A 16,436-nucleotide genomic window follows, 5' to 3' on the forward strand; every position below is an offset into this window, starting at 1 on the left:
ATTACCCGGGCTGGAGTGTGTGTGCGTGTGTGTGTGTGTGTGTGTGTGTACATGGGTTTCACTTCAGTTTCACTTTATGCATATTTGGTGTGTTTCTGTGTGTGTTTTACTGCATGAAAGCTGAATTTGTGTATGTCTAAGTGAGTGTGTGTGTGTGTGTGTGTGTGTGTGTGTGTGTGTGTGTGGGTGTGAGGTTTATACACAAGCAGTAAGGGAATGTAAAAATATACAAGACAGACACACACACACACACACAATTTATCTCAAACATGCACTAATACATAGACAGAACCACACACATATTCACAGACACAGATACGCAAGCACACACACACACACACACACACACACACACACACACACAGCTGGCCGACCCCTGCCTGCTTCCACTTGACCTCGTCTCCACCTCGTTAAATGAGAAAGAGAGAGAATGAGTAAGTGAGAGACGGAGGGGGAGGCAGAAAAAAAAGATATTGTGGCAAAGGAAAGGCAAACAGAGGAGGCCAATTTTTCTACTCAACCCTTCGCTTTTCCCTCTCGTCTCACTTAAATTGCTTTTTCCTGTCTTCTGCAATCATCCTCACCTCTCTTCGCTCACCCCTCTCTTCTTCTTCTCCTTCTTCTTCGCCGCGCATGTTTCTCCTCCTCTCCTCGGTAATCATATCACCTCCTCTCCCTTTCCCTCCCACCCCCTTTCCTTTGCCATCGCTATCGCTATCTCATCCATCTCTCTTTTTCACTCTCTCCCCTACTCTCTTTCTCTCTCTCTCTCTCTCACTACAAACTGCACTCTGCTTGCTGACCCAGGTCCTGTTTGGCTGCACTTATCAGGATCACTCATTGTAACAGCCTACAGTGTATGTATGGGTGAGTGTCCCAGAGTAACCCAAACTATTACAGTGATAAGTTAACCCCACTGAGTGTGAGTCCGCCCACTGAAGCTGCATCTATCCTGCATTAGTACTTCTTCTTGACTTCTATGATGTGTGTGTGTGTGAGAGAGAGAGTTGGAACGAAACAACGGTTTGATGATGTATTCAATCAATATTGGCCTTTTAATTAAAGATCATATATCAGCCAGTTAGTGTCGATATGATGGAGGTTCCTCCCAGACCACCATTGACTGATCTAGTCAATATGTTTCATTATTTTATGTCATATGTCTGACCAGAGAAATCATAAAATAATTTCATGACTATGGCTTTCAATGGAGAGTTTTAGTGTCCCATGATGGCCTAAATGCCTTTTCCTGATAAGAATACAGTTCAGGGCAAAATACGGAATACTTCTATTTTAAATGTAAAGATATTGAATACTGGCAGAAAATATAGCTTTAATCCATAGTATCAGCCTTCAAACACTCATATCGGTCAGCATGTGTGTGTATGCACAGTATGTGTTGTACTCTGTGTGTGTGTGTGTGTGTGTGTGTGTGTGTGTGTGTGTGTGTGTCTCCCCCTACCTGTGACTCTGAGTTTCTCGGTACCGATGCTGATCTCCTGCTCATCGGCGGAGAACAGGACTTTCTCTCCATCTGCGCTCCTCACCTCGAACCTCTGACACTGGGCCTCCACCATCTCTGAGCCTGGGAGGGAGAGAGAGAGAGAGAGAGAGAGGGAGAGAGAGAGGGAGAGGGAGAGAGAGAGAGCACAGAAAAATGTACCGTCATTTGGAGTTGTTTGCCACAGCACACAGCATGCGACACCCTGGATGTTACAGCCAAGTCTGGCAAGTCATCTGATCCAAGCTGGGGCGATATGACTAATTGGTTGGTAAACTGATTTAAAATCATCGGTCTCTACTCCAGTCTTCAGGAGGTGTGACATAAACAACCCAGAGCGGCGAACACGGCCCATAATTCCTCGTTCCAAACTGGTGACGCTCCAGTCAGAGCAAAATCCATCAACATCAAAATATCAAACCTTCACTAAAGTTTTCCTAGTAAGAGATTAAAGTGATAATTCTCAGGTTCCTCGTTTTATTTATTTAACACATTTTTTGGGGAACATCTTCTGCTCAGCGCTCATTGCTGTGGTGTTTCTGCACTGCACTTCCCAGAGATCACCTGTCAATCAAACAGTGTGTCCAGTACTGTGACGTCTGTTTCTGTAGGTGGCGCTCACATGTATGGTTTTAAGGATACATTTCGTCTATGACAATAAGTGTGTGGGTGGGTGGGGTGTGTGAGCTGGGGACGGAGAGTTGCACTGAATACAAAGATTACGAGCACAAGAAGATCAAACAGACAAGGAGTCACTTAACTATGTAGATGGCTTCCGTAGGAGTAAGTACAGCCTCTCAAACTTTGAGACACAGAACTTGCTTACTTTAAACTGTAATTAGTTCCACTTAAAACTTCCCTTTACATTATGATTTTGCCTTGAGGACACAAGTCCTTTGAACAGAACCGCGGAATGCGAAGAAGCCATTTGAGAATTTTTGAGGACTATGCGTCGCACCGTTTCCACCTCGAGTGAAACTACTCCGTTCGAAAGAACACTCAGGATGGCACACCTTGGTGGCCGGGTCGCCCTCACAAGAGAATGCTGTTTTGAAAAGCAGGAATAAGGACATTCTCGTTCCATTTAAAGACGGTGAATGACGTGTGCGTGACTCAAGAAGAAAAACATTGAATACAATACGTACAATACGTTGAATACAAGGTACACAGAAAGACAGAGAGAAAGAAGAGGGAGGGGGATATAAAGACCAAACGTTACATTCCCTTCTGACTGGGAGTAAAAGGAAGGAAACAGCCTTGACTTTTTAACATTTTGTCCTTTTTCAACAATCCAAATGCTGTCCTCTTTAAGTTAACCAACTGGAAAATAAATCAGTTCTCTTTGTCTTAAAACTGTTAGTACCCTTCAAAGAGGAATCAGTTCTCTTTCTTGTCCAAAGAAGCTCTGTTGGGGTCTCTTTCTGTTCATGCCACATCTTCTTTAGAACGTCTCATGGTAAATCTTAAGACAATTCGCTCACAGAAATAGGGAAACTGAAAACAGAATTGCCACCACCAGCCATTGTGCAGTTCTTAGCCAAAAATGCATGGACCAAATGGACCAAAAATGCAAGGGAACACTGTAACACAAAAGGTGAAGATGCCCGAAGAGGGGCCGAATTTGGCTCGTTCTCGAGGGATCCGAGGGTGTGATCCCACCTGCGGCTCGTTTTCTTTGGTCTGAACCAAAGTAGAAAAGTTTACTTTGTTGGATTCGGTTGCCCAGTAACAAGCAAATCAGGGCTTGTAAACAAAAGGCGCTCGGACTCACAAGTAGCTTTTTAATTGCACAGAGTTTTAGAAAGCTGGCATCCCGTGAGGTTTAGAGATAGTTGGAGACAGGAGAGATTGGCAGGGAGAGGCGGGGACGACATGCGACAAAGGTCCCTGGGTGGATTTGAAACCGGGACACTGCGGTAACCGGGTATGAACCTTAGCCAACTGAGCCGCCAGGACGCCCCAAGGTTAGAGATGTTGGCAGGGGGGGGTGAGTCAAAACAAATCTGATTTCAGTCCCTGTAATTTTTAGCTCGGCGGTCTTGTTTGTGCTCTTTGCTGTAATTTCCCTTGTGTCGTGTTCATACCAGTTAAGAACTCACGAACACAGGAACATGAGCATCAGTTTGTCGCCAACGGTCTTCCAAGGAAAGTAGCTATTGGCTGCGCAAAAAGTCGCAAGAATTTGCCAGATTATGTCACGTCATCACTGTAGATCAGCAAGGGTTTTTGCATTAGACGAGCGAGTAGCGCAAAATTGGCATCGGCCGTGCACGTTTGTCGCCAAATGCTGTGGGAGTCAAAACCTTAACGTTGTTCCCCGTGGTCGGAAAAAGCCACAGCAGGTCTGAGACGTCGCAGTTGTTGTCTTACTCCAATGAACCGCGCCACAGTTCTCTTGGAGCAGGACAGAGATCCACACTTCCAGGCGTCTCACTGCGGTTATTTGGTGCCACCTGAGTTCAAATCACCTTGCTCTCACCTGGCCAAATGAACCACTCCAATCATGCTTGATGTGGACGTGCCCTGAGTTTGTTGGTTCACATGCTGCACATGCAAAAAATACTGACTAATCGCTCTGAAATGGACCAACACCCCTTATTAGTCACCTCATCTTCTCTCTGTTGGCCCCGTCATATGATTTGGACTCTGTTGGTGCATCATGATCTAGCTATTCAAGCCCTGCTGAGCCTAAAGAAAAGCCTCTATCACTCTTTCTGTATCCCGCCACCTTCTCTTTTTTTTCACCACCTAGGGCTCCCAGGCTATTAGAAGTGTCAATTAGAAACCCAGAGTGCCTTGTCAGTCATAATCAAACTTTATTAGCAGCCATCAATCCAGGATTAGGCTCTTTTTCTCTCTCTCTCTCTCTCCTTCTCTCGCTCTCTTTATCCCGTCTATCTCTCCCTCCTCCCCGAGCCTCTCACTCCTCCACTGACTGTGTGAAAAAAGCAGTGGAGAATTGTGTGTGTGTGTGTGTGTGTGTGTGTGCGTTTGTGTGTGTTACAGATGTATGCAAGGACTTAGGAAACGGTGTGTGTGTTTGTGTGTGTGTGTGTGTGTGACAAAGAGAGGAAAGAAGGGGGTGAGGAAGAGAGGGGGAAGAGCTGAAAAAAAAAAGGGATTGAGTTAGAGAGGGAGCGATAAAGAGAAAGTGGAAGCTGGGTTAAATTGGAGATGTGCTGTGCTAGTTGCTGTCTCAGATATCTAGCTAGTTCTCTTTGGCTGTTCAGCTCTTGTGAATTCTCCTATAGTAGAGCTTGTAGTGCAGATCCTGAAGTGGGTGGAAGTCAGCATATTCCCCATGATTTTTACCTCTTTTCTTCTAAGTTGGGGTGTGTAAAGAACTGACAGCGAGGACCTGAAAAAGTCAAATGCAGGGGGATGGAAGGAGTGCGTTCACATGTGACTGCCTATGATGTATGGGCGGTATTAGTAGACAAGAGGTTAGACCTGTAATTGGATGGAAAATGCGGGTGTGCATAGTGAAACACTCCCTTCCCTCAACAACTACTGATTAAAAAACTAAACCTGTAATTAACAAAATAATATCTACGCTGACCATGTGATGCAAAAACTCTTGATTGAAGCCAGGATACACGCTGCAAAAAAAATGGTCATCTTAACAAGTCTCATATTCAGTCTAAAAACCACTGTGAAATAATTTCACTTGCTTTCAATAGTTTCACTTGTTTGAAGAAGTTAAGGAAAGGAAGCACATTGCAACATTTTAAGGAAACAAGTGTCATTATCTTGAATCCAGGAAGAATAAGGCCACTAGTATCAAGAAAATGATATGATAAAATGAAACAAGTTGTTCTGCATTGGAAACAGGTCAAATTATTTTGCCACACTGGGCTGATTTTTTTCATTTGTTTTAAGGAAAATAGGATTTTAAAATGCAATACTAATAAATGACTTGTTAAGAAGGATATTTTTTCAAGTGCATGGATTTCTTGTGGGTCATGTGGAACCTTCTGTAGGTGAGGATGTGGTGGGGAACTCATAATTTAAGGCCGATTTAAAGATAAGGGAAAAACTGCTCTAAGCAAATGGCTAGGTCAGTGCCAGGCTTTCCTGAAAATAATACAAACTTGTCAAAAGATTATCTGAGTTTCGGGGTCTTTAGCTACTACACAAGTCAATTTCCCTTCTATATCTCTGATGTATGATAAGATAAAAACCAAGACTTTGACAATTATGCCAAATTGAAATGCACCTGAAAAAAAAAAATATGTTGGTAGAGTGAACATAAAGCAATTCAACTCTGTAGGTGTTTCACATTCTAGCTATTTAAAACTAGAGATAAGATTCTCTTTTCCGCCTTGTATTTACACAGTGTAGGTTGGCAGATTATGCCTGTTTATTTCCAGTGAAGCCCTGCTAAACCCTTGCATCTCTGAGCTGCTCAGCTGCTCTGCTCTCTTCTACTGTTGGCCATTAAAGGTCATCTATATATCATTGTCAAATTAGTTCTGATTCCTTGGTATAATTATCATAAACAAACCTGACCATGGTCGAGGCGATTGGTACGCCAGTGGTATTGTGTTAGTGCTAGTGTTTCTTAAAATTCAGACTATTAAGATTAAGATGAACATGTTGGAAGTGATTTTTCCATCAGCCTTTCTCTCCTTCCACCATCTTTCATTACGAGAAACTCTGAAAGCTTTAGCTCTGTTTGCTCCGGAAGAACAGTGCCCTCTTCCTGCTTTGTGCCGTAAAGCAATCCAGCAGATTTCCCGCCAAATCCGACCCAGTGGCTCATAATGTAAATCCAGTGTAGATCCTGTTAGAGGCTGCCAGTCCTCTGCCAGTGACGGTCTTGTTTGTTTACAGTAATTAAACTCATGTCTCAAAATGAATGTGGTAATGATTTATTGATGTTAAAATGCTACATGTAGCACCTTTAACCATCTCCATTGCAGTGGTACAAGACTTTCCTATAGGCTGGGGGACTCAAACCAGTGATCCTTACAATCAATATTACATGTCAAGCATGTAATATCAAGGCTTCCCCCATAAAACCTAATAAAACATAGATACTGTGAAATGACATGCCTATAACTTAATTGCATTACGTGTCTCACCTCATTCTACACATTCGGTAATCAGGACAGCATGTTGAGTAGGGCTTTGTCCAATAATAAGTTGCAATATTAATATAACTGTCTGATCTTTTTTTGTTTTGTTAATCGTGTTAGCACACACTGTGGGTAGCCACTGTTGATTCTGTGGAAATTAAGTGCTTTTGAAAACCCCCTTAGCCGATTGGTCGATTAATTAGCTCCTGGAACCGTCTCTCCCGCTGATAACGCCGCTCTAATTCCGCTGTCGCCAATAACAACAGGGCTCCTCGTTAAGCAGACGTGTTAATTGATGCGCCGACTTGAATAATCGCTTCCTGACAGGATCGCCTCCGCTGTCACAAGTGCCTCCCTCAGCAGGATCCTTCAGTTCATAATAAAGCTTTTAGAATAAATAAACCTTTTAGAAGATCCGACTGATTTAGACAGTGCATGGTGGAGAGAGGGAGGGAGAGAGAGAGAGAGAGATGAGAGAGGGGATGATGTGACTAAGGTCCTGAGTCAGATTTGAACTGCTAACATCTCAAGCATGTGGCATGAGCTTTAGCCTGCTGAGCCATCGGGATGCCCTGCAGATGTCAAAGGCTTTTTCACGTTTTTACCATTGCACTGTTGCTACTGCGCCGGGTTCATCAAGATACAAATTCAGGTCAGTGAGTCAGGGGTGAGACACTCCTCTGTATGCCTTTAGCCTTTACGCTATCAAACCTCATCACAATGTATAGGACTTAATAATTTTCTAAAAATCATGTTTGTTCTTCATTGAGCAGTTTCAAATTTTCACACAATTTCCACAATCCTCTTCTCATATTTAAAGAGTAACTGAACCCCAAACCCAAATCTGGGGTGAAGCCTGACACCTAATGGTGAAAAGTAGGGTAAAGAACTGGCCATATGCTATTGGCTGGTCTTTGTGCCAGGTGATGTCTCCTTCTATAGAGAACAACAGGTGGTGACATCTACTCTTTAAAAAGAACTGGAAGCCACTGCTGAACAATTCTCCAACTTGCTGTTACACCCAAAGACATCATTCCTATCACTTGAATTTTAAAGTTAAATTGTTATCTTGACCTGGCAAACATACCCGTAGCAATTTACAATCAAGTCTCAATCTCCACTAATTTCAAAGTTATGGCAAAAAAAAATGAATTCCGAGATGCAGATCACCACCAAAATCTTAACAATTGTTTGTTGGCCCAATGTGTATCTGTCCACCAAATGGAAATCTGTTCATAGGTTTTTCAGATATTCTGCTGACTAAAGGCTATCTGTCAACTTTAACTTTTCATGAGGAATATGCTGACTTCCTCCCACTTCAGCAACTTTAAGCCAAATCTGTTTGTTACATTTTGAGATGTCTTGCTAAGAAACAGACGGTTGAAAACAAGCTCTTTTCATCTTCATTGGCAGAGGTAACTAACGGGCAAAAGCAGAGCCTCCTTGCTGGGGGTAACTATATGTCATAGCCACAGATGTGTTTAGGGACTGGACACAATCTGTACTTATTTCTCTCACACCCTATAGTTTGGTGCTTTCAACTGTTTTGACTCGTCCAGATACCCAAAAGTTAGGTCATATCTATACATCACCCACTTTCTGTCAACTGCGCATGTCCTGATGTGATCACCACTCAGCCACTGCAGGATAATTGTCTAAAAGTCTAATCTCAAAGGTCTGCCTTCCACATATTCAGAAGGATGGGGTGCTACTTTGGGGTTTCCTTCTTGTTGCTTCAATGCTATGATCCGAAGTGGTAATCTTTGAGTTCCTATTGATTTACGTACTTATTAATTTATTTTTGTTTCTGTCTTTGGTGCTCAGCGCTCATCGCTGTGGTGCTTCTGCACTGCACTTCCCAGAGATCGCCTGTCAATCAAACAGTGTGGGCGGGACTGTGACTTCTTTTTCCTTGGATTTTCTGTTGATGCAGTTTGAGTTTCTCTTTTCTGTCTGTTCAGCCATGGTGGCTATCACTGCTCATGCCGAGTACCCAGTTCTTCTTCTGTTTCTTCCAAACAACCCAGAAACATAAAACGCAGAGTAGCAAAGCACACATTTATTTATGTGAAAATGTTGCGGATTAAGTTCCAAATTACATCAATGGCCCGGGGGGAATAATTGCAGGAGGACGGAGGTCTACGCACATGCACACTCTCCACACCTGGGAGCTGCCCGGTACAACCACACACTCTTGTACTGCTGGGCCGACGAAAGCTCCACTGAAACAGCTGAGGTTTCAGTGTCGTGTTCAAGGACACTTCAACGGCGCCGTATAGCTGCTGAGGCCGGAGAAAGTGCTTTGAGTTCACCTCTCCGGCTCGGATTCGCCGTTGCCGCTGAAGTGTTTTTCCAACCGGCGGCATGCTTCTCAAACCGTCAAGTTCCCCCTCTCCTGCCCCAAGTTTCTCTAACCTAGCCTGCCCTCGATGGCCCCTTGTTTGAAAGTCCTTCCTTTCCTCCCAACTTCCCAATTAACTCCACTTCTTGCGGAAAGGTCCTGCTCTCGTTCTTGCAACTCAGGTTTCTGAATAGAGGGAACAAAAAAAAAACAATGTATTCAGCTTTTCATATACTTCAATCGGATGCTGAGTCCTCCAAACGGTATTCCATAATTAAAGAATGGAGGACATCAAAATGGTCCCCCGTATAACTTTTTATTGCCGCACATTGAGGCATTGAGGCCATAATAAATTTATATGGGTTTTGCTGTCCTGGATTTTTTTTAATTCAAGGCTTTAATTTAGGGCTCCCAGCGAGGAAGGGATATGATGCAAGATGACAGAGTACAAAAGCGAAGTGTGAAGGGACGGAGGGGCGGGAACAAAGAAGAGGGGGAGATGTAGATGGGAGCTGAAAGAGTGTGGCGAAGTCGAGTAAACACGGTATGCGCGGCTGCTATTCGCAAACAGGTCAAGATGTATTTGTGTTAAATTTCGCTTCCGATGGTCTTTGTGAATCTGCCCCCGCCCTCCACACACACGTCTTTCCCTCACTACCTAAGTACAGCATGTGACAATCATGTGTGTATTTGTTTTCTATGTGTGTGCGTCTGTATTTGCATACATCCCCGGCCAGGCATATTTGTGTGTGTGAATGCTGGTGCGTTCTCCAGCCAAGAAACACTTCGGAAATTAGGTCGTTTTTGTCCTTTGGCAATGTAGAGAAAGTCAACCGCACTTTGTCTCATTTAGATCACTCTATGTATTTCCTTAGGTCAAAAGTTCTTCTCCGAACTCTGGCAATATGCTAAATGCAGCATTAAGGCTTTTAACTAAGAGACAAGGTTACATAACTCAAACTTTAGTGTCCTCATACTGGTTAAATGTGAATTTTATGACTGTTTTTAAGATTCCTCTGACTACTTTTAATGCTTGGCTGCGTCTGGCCATTGGCTATATGACTGAACTTTTAACCTCCTCTGAATTGGAGCACAGCCTGGGATCTTCAGGCAGGGCCTTTTCAACTGCTCCAAAGTCTAGACTGAAGACTTGGGGGGGGGGGGGGGGGACCGCATCAAGCGAGTCACAGTTGCTAAGCATCTTCTTTCAAGTAGTTTAGTCTGTGAAACACTTTTTTGTTACATTTGTTTGTATGAAAAGTGCTATACAAATAAAGTCTGATTGATTGATTGAAGTAAAAATTAGGAAGCGTCATTTTTCAAAGACAAATGTAAAAGCCCACTCTTACAGAGTTGGTCTCAGTAAATAGTTATTGCAGAATTGCATTAAATACCCAGTCTTTGATATACACAGGTCCTTAAGGCTGTGCTATAGTTTTCCCGAGAAATGACACAAATTTATGTTCTAATTTTCATCTAGTATGTCACTGTGTTGCTGCCTGAACTACAAAATGAACAAATACCCTACCTTGTTAAACAGTTGCAAATATAGCTTTGTGAATGTCTTCAAAGTACATTGTTTACCTCCTTTTTCCAATGTAACATGTCACACTTTCCACAACTACAGCCATTTTTACTGGCCCAACAGATACTGACCAATACTGAACGATGTATCAATGATCTATCTGACAAAAAATTGCCTGTGTCATGCATCCTGAATATGTGATACGCAACAAGGGGCTATGCATTGTATTCTAATGTGCTCACTAGTGCCAATTTCAAAACTAGTGGCCAAAGGAGGCGCTGCTCTGCTTAGGATCTCCTCAACTTTCAGATCGAATTGGAACTTAAAACCTATATATAGCTATCACATATGGTTAGTAAACAGTAAAAATGTATTTGTGTGTAATGTTTTCAGTCAAATTAAGAACAATTAATCAAACATAAACAAAGCCAGATGTAACTGCAGGGTGTCTGCAGCTCCAGATGAAGTTTTAAAAAGGTGTTACCTATAATACAGTAATACCCAATGTGTTGTAATAAATAATAAATAATGTTATATCAAACATTAGTGTGCTGCTTTTCCAGTGAGAAATCAGTCTAGCATTGCAGAGCTACTGTATATTCTGATAGGTCTACAGGTGTTTATGCATTGTTTATACATTCATTTCATTTATGAACAGGAGGTATCTTCAATGAATGTAAAGCACTTTGTGACTTTGCCTTTGTAAACTCACATACCAATGTTTCGTGTTTGCTTGTCCGATGTGTGAATGTGAAGAAACAGAAACAGAGAGAGACACTTTTGTTATAGTGATATAGAGGCTGTGAATGTGTGTGTATGCGTGTGTATGTGTGTGTGTCTGCACGCTCTCAGCAGTGTGATAGCGACATGTGGTGAAGTACTGGTCATGAATTAATCATGGGCCGGTTTAACAGACGCTGTGTTACACCCCGGGAATGGCGGCATCCAGAGACGCAACAGGGGGTGGAAGTGCCCTGGCGGACACACACACACACACACACACACACACACACACACACGCACACGCACACAGCAGGAGATATATTAGCCCCTGGACCCTTTCTCTTTGACACACACACATGTACGCTCTTATAAAACATGTTTGAGTCGCCCCGACACCGCAATCCACTATCAGGCGCTCAAAGACTTCAGGCACAAATCTGTAAGAGTGCCCTTGAAAAACAACTTTGTTGACAGTTTTTTTTTTTTTTTTTTTTTTTTAATCCCTATCAACTTCTCCACACTTACAGACACTTACTCTCCTTTAGATCCTACTGGCATTGAGCCTCCCATTGGCTATGCACCAGCAAGCATCTACCAACGAATACACACACAAACACACTTGTCGAATTAACTCTCCTTCCTTGTGAGGAGACTGTAAGAACGGATTCTTATTCATGTATGCGAGCCGACTGTGTGTGTGTGTGTGTGTGTGTGTGTGTGTGTGTGTTCATTAACAATCGTGCAAACATGTGCAATGAACCAGAGCGTGCAGGAAATTTTTACAGCACACTTTCAGGGATGGACAGCAAATTAGAAACCACGCAGTGTTCTTGTTGCATATCAGTTTCCCAGAGGTGGAAATTAATTAAAAGCGTGATCGCAAATTGCATCAAAATGAATTGTTTTCCCTTTGGTTATCTTTTATACACACGTTTTTTTTATACTGGAGAGAACACCTTTCCCTCGTCTCTTTTTTTACATCCTTTGTCACAAAAGGTGAGCAATTTTGGCTCGGACTGGATCGCGCCCGCTAAACTTCCCGATTGGGTATTCAAACATGGCAGGGCTTATCAGCGGATTAAGATGGGCACTGCGTTGAGTGAGTCAGGCTGATATGCTTGTCAGTTCCCTTCCTGTCTAGAATGTCAAATTTAATGAATATTCAGAGGCCCAGTGGGCTCTTTTGTGTGTTCTGCGAGGGAAACTGTTCCTGGGGGGGGGGGGGGGATCTGTAAGAGCCGCATTACGCAACACATGGTACATCAGTAGAAATTCAAAAAACAAACAATAACAACAACAAAAAAACTCACTTTACTCACTTTTGAGAAAAAAAACGTGCCTCATCTGCTTTTTGAAAATAATCAAACCTCATTCCCTCTGACAGAAGCTTGCATCACTCAATCATTTTAACCAAATATAAGGATTATTCGTCGAGGCTTGTATTTTCTTTGCACGTGTGAAACTTTCCTGCATGTATGAATTCTTCCCTACATGCAGGAATATCCCATACCATAACAAAGACAGCAACTTATTTTCTCCGCACAGGCCATATTTAGTACCGGAGCTGTGATTTGACTCGAAGGTGAGCCTTTCTCCCTATTGAGACAGCAATGTGTCTGGATTAATGAGGAGAGAAAAGCCTCTGTGTCATCAGCCTGGCAGAACCAAGGTTGTTGTGTCTTAGATTAAAACAGGCGACTGAAACTTTATTTGCAGCGCAGGCTTCATCGCTTTGATACAGTCAAACAACGGGGTTAGGAAGAAAGAGATGTGTATAAAGCAAAGCCTTTTGGAGTTGTGGGGTGGTGGGGGGGGGGGGGGTAGGTATGCTCCACAGCAACAGATGAAATACTAGCTGGTTTGTTGATTACGACTGTTTTACCATAGAGATGTCTGTCTAAAGCTGATGATACACAGGCAAATTCTTAGGGCAAATTTGGGGCAAAATTTGCTGGCAATGGGCAATGAAGGCAATGGGTAAGAGTCACTGACAACCTTGACAGTTGGAGGAGTGAAAATGGATGAAATAATAGATGCTGCTGCCATCACTGTTATCCTGGCCTCCTCTTTTCTACTGAAAATGTAATAATTTAATAATTAAATCAAGGTTATCCACTGGAATTTGCTTTTTTTTTCCCCAGCTGCCAGCGCCCTTTTCTCATTAAAAGCAATGGGAAGCGCTGCAGCCGGCGTTTTTTTGGCAGAGCAGAGCGCTTTCAAAAGTTGAGAAATGTTCAACTTTTTGGTAAAGCGGCCGACCAATCGTGATGAAGCAGAGGGTTCATAACAACAAATATGGAGAAAGTCAAAGTGCTGGTGGAGAAATTGGTCGTTGTAATAAGTGAATCTCCCTTACTGCTACACCAATCATAAAGGCAGTATGGGATACCATGAGCAAAACCTTACCATAACTGAAGTCCAGTTATTTTAGTTGCCTAACTTTACCAAAAGTTTCAGCTGAATAAACCTAAACCTAACCAAATTTGTTTTACTTGCCTAAACTTAAGCGTTAGCTAACCTTTTAATGTGTCAAACAGGAGAAACTGGTGTGTCCAATTCTTACTATCGTCACGTAATCTAATTCTTGCTTTTATCACAGAATCCAATTTGTGGATTGTGGTGGAGAAACAATAGATAGTGGTAGAGAAACGTAATCTTCACATAATTTGAGTCCACAACATGTAATCTGCGTTTCAAGACTTTTTTACCAGACTGTGTTGCCACTGCACAGTATCTGTAACATGGGCTGAGGTTCCCATTTTTATATCGAGGCCTTGAGTGTGTTCTCTAACCCAACCCGTATAACGGTGTATCACATGAAAAAGAAGGGTTGGAAAGGGCAGAGTGAATATTGCGAAAATACCCTCAGAATAATGAATCATGGCCAAGCATACAGAATATGTAATAAAAACCAAATCAAATTTCTGTTCTGCTCTCATATTGCATCCTTTGGTCTGGGGGTGGTGGAGATAACCAGACTGCCACACAAATGGTATAGAGGTAAAAAGTCATACTGATTATGTTCAGCAGTGTTTGTTGTTTTGATGTGTGAAAGTGGAGGCTTCATTGTAGAGCTTATGGCTGTGAAATAATTCACATACGCACACGTGATGTCAGAATATTGGATATAAATGACGAGTTTCACTGTCACATGGTGAAATGCATTGATTTAAAAGTGCAATAAGTCCCATAGCACAAAATGACCATAGCATATTTGTCAGCCCAATCCTAACCCGAATCCTAACCCCAGGAATAAGATTAAGTGGTGAAACTGGCTTTTACACATTCTTTCAGCTAAGCAACCTGCTCAGTCAAAGAAGTGTTCCAACCAGGCAATTATCATAAAGCATGGCTTGCCGACTCTTATGCATGTACATTTCTTTGAAGGAAACACACCTATTGCATCACCATCATACCCATAATCAGGGTAATGACAGGCATAATAATTTGTGGGTTGGTGATAGTAAGAGCCTCCAAATAAATGTGCCCCCAGTGTCCCCAAAAGCTCGAGGCAGCAATCCAAGATTGGTTATTTGGTGTTTCTCAGCAGTTTTTCATTGAATTATTGCTTTTTCCACCTGGTATCTTCTACTCTAAGGGTGTGTTTCATGGTACATGCCTTAGGCTGGAAACATACTTCAATTTTATTACTCGTACGCGTACGCAAAGTGGTTGCGTTGCGAACGGCATTATTCACATACTCGTCTGCGTACTTTTTCGTACTTTCCGATTGGTGGTTTTTGGGGGCAAAACACGGCATCAGCCCCTGCTCCGTTTCTCCAGTATTTTTTTTTCCGCCGTGCACGGACATAACAGTCGCAGATTTGCTTCCTATCCCTAAAATGTTGGTAATTTCTCACCAGCTATTCCGGCATGCATATTTGTTGCTGCGTAGAGGAATCGAGACAAGAGATATTGGTCGTTGCGGACAAGTTCTGTCAGCTTCTCTTCAAATGATTCCACCATCTGTCCTAGCATCTGTCACGTCACTGGGCATAAAATTGTGGTTACTGCCTATACTGTGGGTATGTGGATATTGCGCCTTGCGGACACGTAGTGTTAATTTTTGAGGACGTGCACAAAGAGCGCTCCGAACGACCGCAGGATACGCATGACAGCCATCTTGCAAACACGTAATTAAAGTAAACTATGTTTCTACCCATAGCCAGCTGAGCAGGATGTCCCAGAACTGGATGTCTTTTAACTTCCCTCACCACCACCAAAATCTCTAACCTGACAGGATGTAAGTCCATGTGACTTTTGCTTACAAGCACTGGTTGGCTTGTAATTGGGCAGTGTGAACCTGAACGAACCAAACGAAAATGCGACAAAGTAAACTTTTCTACTATGTTTGGACCAAAGAAAACGCATGAAAGAGCGCTAGAGAAATGACAGTATGCAATACGAAAACATTTTATGCAACAAAACAAACAGAATTTTCAAATCAAACTGAGCTCAACTGAACTTAAATTGTAACTTTCAAAGGGTTTCTGAAGAAAAAAAGGAACTTTCGCCGGGGCTTTTTTTTTCCCGCTGTTCCGTGACCGGCCCAGAGACGAGCCGTGACAGACCGCTCAGCCAGTGTGGAGCGGCATTTTACTCTCAATCATACGGGACTATAGGTGACAAAGAAGCGCCGGTAGAAACGCTTTGAGGGGAAGTGCGACGCGGCTCATCGAGCGATCTCCGGCGTGTGAAGAGGCGTCGAAGAGAAAGTCCCAGAGACCGAAGGAGAGCACGATAAATGCGTGGAGCGTTTACAGAAGATGGTTCGCGGCAAGAGTGGTAGGAGTCACCCAGGCATCTGTGTGTATGTGTGTTCATATGTTTTTGGGTGAAAGAGATTATATCGCAGACACCGAAGACACCCAAACTCTACTCCAGAGTTAACGGGTCAAGGTTTTTGGACCCAACTCGGTGCGAAGTTACTTGGCCGCAGTTTAAAGAGAGCCGCTTTAACTTTTGAGGGCGATCTGCTGCATCGCTCCAAGAAAAAAGCGACGGAGAGAGCGAAAGAGGGAGAGAAAAAAAGGGGGGCGAGAGAGAGAGAGAGAGAGAGAGAGAGAAAGCCTGTGAATTATTTTGGCCCCTTTGAAAGTAAACAGCATGCAGCGCGGGCCATGATGCAATGGCGGGAAACAAGAGGGTCACCACGCCGTTTGAAGTGTTCCCACCAGTCAAAAGAGAGGAGACGGGCCCTCTGCTGTGCCACAGCGGACCTTTAATCTCTTCAAGGTGTTTCTCAGACACTTTCAAAGAAATGGGAGG

The 16,436-nt window shown here is 43.0% G+C and overlaps 1 protein-coding gene across 1 annotated transcript in view; it reads right to left on the reverse strand.

Annotated features, from left to right (window-relative positions):
- The window catches only part of LOC139655803 (zeta-sarcoglycan-like), a 74,124-nt gene extending 59,196 nt beyond the window's left edge, over window positions 1-14,928 (reverse strand). Inside the window, exons 1-2 of the mRNA XM_071533169.1 lie at window positions 14,826-14,928; window positions 1,463-1,585 (exon numbers count right to left, since the gene is read on the reverse strand). Coding sequence (XP_071389270.1) covers window positions 1,463-1,585; window positions 14,826-14,928 — 226 coding nt within the window. The remainder of the gene's footprint in view (window positions 1-1,462; window positions 1,586-14,825) is intronic.
- Between the last annotated feature and the right edge of the window lie 1,508 nt (window positions 14,929-16,436).

This window comes from Centroberyx affinis, unplaced genomic scaffold (assembly GCF_046629955.1).
Source record: "Centroberyx affinis isolate AG114_WGS23_722 - 3 ecotype Tasmania unplaced genomic scaffold, CSIRO-AGI_Caff_v1 ptg002332l_1, whole genome shotgun sequence".
NCBI lineage: Eukaryota > Metazoa > Chordata > Actinopteri > Beryciformes > Berycidae > Centroberyx > Centroberyx affinis.